This window comes from Dinoponera quadriceps, unplaced genomic scaffold (assembly GCF_001313825.1).
Source record: "Dinoponera quadriceps isolate SergipeBrazil2010 unplaced genomic scaffold, ASM131382v1 scaffold586, whole genome shotgun sequence".
NCBI classification, from domain to species: domain Eukaryota; kingdom Metazoa; phylum Arthropoda; class Insecta; order Hymenoptera; family Formicidae; genus Dinoponera; species Dinoponera quadriceps.
In genome coordinates, this window is record NW_014554764.1 from 1,523,824 (window position 1) to 1,529,823 (window position 6,000).

At 32.1% G+C, this 6,000-nt stretch overlaps 1 protein-coding gene across 1 annotated transcript; it reads right to left on the reverse strand.

Moving 5' to 3' along the window:
- Window positions 1-699: 699 nt before the first annotated feature.
- On the reverse strand, window positions 700-5,748 carry LOC106741688 (eukaryotic translation initiation factor 2-alpha kinase 1-like). The gene is made up of 8 exons (XM_014613938.1): window positions 5,393-5,748; window positions 4,946-5,113; window positions 4,674-4,830; window positions 3,735-4,542; window positions 3,464-3,631; window positions 3,227-3,382; window positions 3,011-3,148; window positions 700-2,781 (listed from the first exon to the last, which is right to left on the reverse strand). Exons 1-8 carry the CDS (start codon window positions 5,499-5,501, stop codon window positions 2,566-2,568), a joined length of 1,920 nt encoding a protein of 639 aa, XP_014469424.1. The 5' UTR covers window positions 5,502-5,748; the 3' UTR covers window positions 700-2,565.
- Between the last annotated feature and the right edge of the window lie 252 nt (window positions 5,749-6,000).

Below are 6,000 nucleotides of genomic sequence, written 5' to 3' on the forward strand. Positions count from 1 at the left end.
CAGTTTCCAACGCCACCTACAATATGACCCGCAGTGACCGACTGATTTGAATCATGTAACACGGAGTGAGGACGCGCGCTTTATGGCGTTTTCGATTTGTTGACTCGACTCGGGGTCATTGTACTGCGTTCTGATTGGTGCATTTTTAGAAATGACTCTGAGTCGAGTCAGCAAATCGAAAACGCCATTATTTAGCTCACGCGGTCGCGTGCACTTCCAAATTTATCGGGTTGACCAAAATTTCATGCGGCTTTTGCTGATAGATGGCTTTAGATATTCTAAAATTTCCATCATCAGTCCAAATCTTAGAAGCGCGTAATTATGACAGGTAACATTTCAACGTACATTAAAAAGAAAATTTTGTTTCCAGGTAAAGAATCGCACTGAATTACCGGCCAACTTGCAAGCATACATCAATTTGTTCATCTATTGTTTCGCGATTTTCGCAATATTCATTAAAAAATTAAATAAAAACAATTAGCGAACAGAGTGTACGGCGTAGCGTTATCGAATAATCAAACATTGTTTTTGGTTTATATATATATATATATATATAATTTTTTTTTTTTATATACATATACACGTGTGTTGACAAAAATAACTTTCCAAGAAAAAGTCTTTTGTCAAGACCATTTATAATAAAAAAAATAATATTGTATAAGTATAAAATAATATGAATAATAAATATAAAGTCACATGATAACATAATATAAGAATAATAAATATAAATTCACATGATAATATTAATTTGTAGGAAGGGCAAAGGACTGGCACGCATTGTGAGAAAATCAAGAACCTTGATTGCCTTAATTTGACTTTGCATTCTCCCTTAAGGATATTTATAATCATTATCTGAGCGACCATAATTATTATATATAATTTATCAGACAGTTCATATGATATTACATATAATTTATCGGACATCTCATATGATGATATTCAAATATTAAATACGAGGGCTGTATGATAAGTACCCGTGTTTAACGACTGATGGAGTCATTGATTCAAAGTCTATATATCATCGTTTAACGCTATCTTCCGAATGACGACAGTCAAAATTTCAGATAGATTTATTAAGTAGTTTTGTTTTGATAACTGTTGAAAGTGGACAAGTTTTTGATTGCCACCGTGGAAAAAGAGCAATATCAGGCAGTGATTCGGCCCTTTACGATTTCTATTTATTTTCAAACATAAAAAAATGGCTTGGCGAAAAGCGGTTCACCTCAAACGAGGAAGTCATCGCTGAAACAGAGGCCTATTTTATGGAGTTCGACAAATCATATTTTTTAGGATGGCATAAAAACGTTGGAGTATCGTTGGACAAAGTGTATCGAGCTGAAAGAAGACTATGTTAAGAAATAAGTAAAAAAAGAATTTTTTTTTAATTCGTTTCCTCCCCTAACACGGATACTTATCATACAGCCATCATATGATGATCTCATATCTAGTAACGGTGATAAAGTAATTTTAGTAATGATAGTTGAAATAATAATATGTAATTGCATTTTATTTCTATTAAGTTCAGGAATTGATTATTTTCTGAAGGATTTCTCATGACATATCTGTTCGATAGTAATTTACAAATATTGCATATCTGTTATAAAAGTTCCTAACAACATTGTTCCTACAACATTGTTCCTAACTAGAACAATTATAGAGTTTTTTTTAAATAGAATTTCCGCCTAGCATTTCAAGGCATCTTCAGACATGTTATTAAGAAAATTATCTTAACATAGGCACGAGATTAACTCTCCGTTAGTTGCAATATATTTCACCCACGAATAGTAATATATCTCACAAATACACTAATTTTCTCGTTATTTTCCTCTGTTTCTTGAAACAACTTTTCTTTCATTAGCATTTGACTAATAGAGGTACTAGAATACATACAAAATAGTAAAGAACAAGAAGGAAAAAGAAAAAAAACATTGAGTGAAATTCGATCTTGAAGCGATATAGCAACGGCGATACATTGTAGCCTGAACATGTATCTATTAGATGTTGCAAATAACGGAGAGTTAGGTAAATACAAAAGAATAACTGAAATTAAGATTGAATTTAGAATGATGACAAAAATGGCACTTGCAATATTCTTTGTTGTTTCTACTAATATTTCTCTCTAAGATTAGCAACAAACTTACGATAATCATTATACACAAATACGTTAAATAATAATGTTGGATTGAAAGACTTTAAGAGATTATCGGAAATATTTTAATAAATACAGTAAAAAAAAATCTTTGTATACACATGTATAATACTATATGTATCGATAAATATTTATATAGATATACGCGTAACAAGACTAAAAATTGTTTAACATTATGTTTTCATATACTCGACTTGATCTTAACATTCCAATATTTAATTATATTATTTTACAGTTCGATTAAGTCGAATTGTATTATAGACTATACGCAAGTAACTATAATGTATAGAAATTTATCACCGTTCTTATCCTAACAGATTGTCTTATCGACTAAAAATTATTAAGACATTCAGCAGTCTTATCGGTGTCAGATAATAAAATATTTTTTACCTGTTGTAATATAGCAATCTATAACATTATATCTTTTCCGGCGATATCTCCAATTTTTCACATTTTTCCTTTAGCAACGCGATCTCTTTCTGTAATTCTCGAATCGTGTTATCTCTCTCAAGAAGATTCTTTTTCAACTCAGTTATCGTGGCATCCTTCTCTTCGTTTAAATCTTGCAGAAGCTGATTCGCACATGGTCGTTTAACAGGATCCTCTTTTATTAATTGTATAATCAATCGTGCCTAAGTAAAAGATAAAAGATTCAATCAGATGTTATGGCTATATATAGGGTCGTGCAACGTGATCAGCTTAGTTTATTCTGCTTTAAGTGGATGATCTTAAAGCTCATCTTGAACTATGTTATACTAGACAAAAAATGTTCAAACGGTCCACTAACAGTGGAATAAACTAAACTGACCACGTTGCATCGTTCACCCTGTATATGTATTTACAAGGATATGCATAACCCACCCATTTAAGTCGCTCAGTGCTGAGATCCTGAGGAATGTCGCCATGCTTTAAAGAATTGATCACATGTATTAATTCCATTTGCGTTTGCGTTAGAATCAACAGCTCTGTGAGAACGATTCCCGTACTATATATGTCACTCTGAAAGTATGGAGAATGCCAAATAAAAATACGTCTAAATATCAATATGCTAATCATTCTCTGTTTTCAGTTACTTACTTTCGAGTCACATTTTCCTTCCAGTTGTTCCGGCGCCGCGTACATTTGAGTACCAATTACTGAATGATGGTTCTTTCTGTGTAACGAACAAGCTAAGCCAAAGTCGCCCAAATGAATCTGAAGTGGTCCGGACGTCGTAATGAATATGTTGCTCGGCTGTAACAATATAATGTGTCCTATTAGATTCGAGAATAACACGATATTTTACAAGTTTAAGTGAGAGATATAAACATCTACTTTTATGTCGTGATGTGTGATTCCTTGTGAATGGATGTAGTCAAGTCCAGCAACAATTTGTTCGAACACCGCTTTGACCACCGGGAGAGGCGTTGCGTTTGATCTCTCGCACATCCATTCTTTGAGCGTTTGTTCATACAAAGCCATTTGAATATATAATGTCATGTACTGTTGATTTTGTATGTAAAATAAGAAAAATATTGATATATTAATATAGTGTCTTGCAGAGTAATATGCTGCAATGTTCAGATATTAATATTTTTAAATGTACCTTGCTTGTTTTCATTACGTCGAAGGTGGGGAAAAATGTGCACATTTCTCGATGGTTAGAGGATTCCTGATGTGAATCATTATGATTTGCGGAGTTAGAATGTTTTGAAGCTTCACTTTTATTCTCGCTACTTTTGCTATTTCTAAAAGATACTATGTATGAATTATCTTCAGAACATTCTTGCGTAATACTTTTCTCTGTTATACGCTTCCCTATCATATTAGTTAATGAATTAAGTTCACTTAATCTCTTATTAACTGTATCATCATTAGCTGTATAGCCATTGGCAGTGTCATCCATTTTATTCTCCCACTTGATGTTCAGTAGACATTTTGATATTTTAGCAGACTTATTAGCTGTTTTGCCGTGAAGAAATGTAGTTTGCCTCTTACTGTCTTTTGCCTTATCAAGATTTAAACTGCTTGAATTATTAGTGGAATTTTCATTAGACTGCGAGTTCTCCGATTGTGAATCTTTCGCGTCTTCTAATGTATGTGATTTGTGCGATGTGGATGTTTCTGTAGATACGGACGACATATTTGAAACAAAGGACGACGGCAACGATGGCTCAATCCAAGCTGCTTTGTATTGAACAATATTTGGATGATTTAACTTAGCCAGAGTCTTCACTTCCTTTAGATACGAAGTTATAGTTTTCAAACGACTTGAGAGTACACTTATTTTCTTGATTGCATATTCAATACCGTCAAGACGATGTAGTGCTTTAAACACTTGGCCAAATCCACCACCAGCAATGAAATTTATTTCTTGAAATTCCCAAAGGTAACGAGAAAAATCCGGCAAGTAACTGTGTAGAAATAAATAATATTAATATAGAATTGTCTGTAAAATCTAAGAAATTATAAAAAATATCTCATTATTAGTGGGATCTCCTTAGAGATCCAATTACTTCAGAGGCTATATAAAAAACTACAATACTTAGGTATATGCAGAATGTTCTCACTCCCAGTTATGGAACGTGCAAGTGTGATTAAACGATAAATGGCACGTTGATATTGTCCTCTCATTGACTCAAATTCCATCATATTATAAGAATTATCAATTAATTCAAATTCATGCATTTTATCACAGATTGCTGCAAAATACAAAGTTATCAATCTTTCTGAATAGAATTCTCTCTGTATATATGATATCGAAATGATATATATAAAAATAACATATATATTTTAAAACTAATTTAAATATATTACCGTAATATAACTTATTTCTGCTTGCTTCATCTTTCTCAAGCAAGGCACATAAATGTTGTATAATAGACACAATTAACATACTAGATGAAGAATTTACTTGTGCAACTTGTCTATTGTCTTGACTTTCTCTAATATTATTTAGACGAAGTGTTGGCATCATATTATTACCTATTTGCATAAAAATAATGAATATAACTGAAATTTTAGATATATATATATATATATATAGATAAATTATTTATATATGATAAACAATTTATTTGATATTTTTCCATCGTTATATATGTTTTCTATATAATATAGACCTCGAAATGATATATAATTTAAATAATCAGAATAACCAGATGCATAAAAGTGATTCTTTTGTGAAAAATTATATTTTCGAAGATAATTGAAAAAACCGCGGAATAACCAATATTGAAACTTTTGTAATTTATTGCATTATACCCTGATCAAACGTAGTAATAGTTTCCAAGGTGCTCCAAGGATGATCCGAGTTATTAATATCCTCCGGCCTTCTGCAATCTGCTGATTCTTCGTCGCGAGTATTCTCCATAACAACAATTTATACAAAATTAAATTGACAGATTCGTGACATCCGACGACATAAACCGACGAACACCAACTGCCGTATATATTCCGCTGACTATTCGTTTCATTGAGATTCAGCTTCGGCCGCTGCATTTGGACTTAGATAACACACACTAGACAGGTGGTCACTGACTTCTTGAAAAGAAAAGTCTGTAAAACTCACGATATTGTAGATATTTTAATCCTTCTGTAGAAATAATCCAGCAACCACGAATAAATGATAACTGCTCTTGATTGGTATATTCTCCTGGATCTATGAAAGATCCAAAAGAATATTCTAGTCGAAAACAATTGGTGCTTTCCATTTGGTGACACAAGTCGACACAAACATCATTTTGTCTTTGTTTCGCGTTCAAATAATAAGAAAGATTTGTTATTCAACTTGTGTAACTAAATAGAAAGCACCGAATAGTTGCGTTCAGTATCTTTGCAACTGTTGTAAAATTTGTGAATCTAATTGGTAT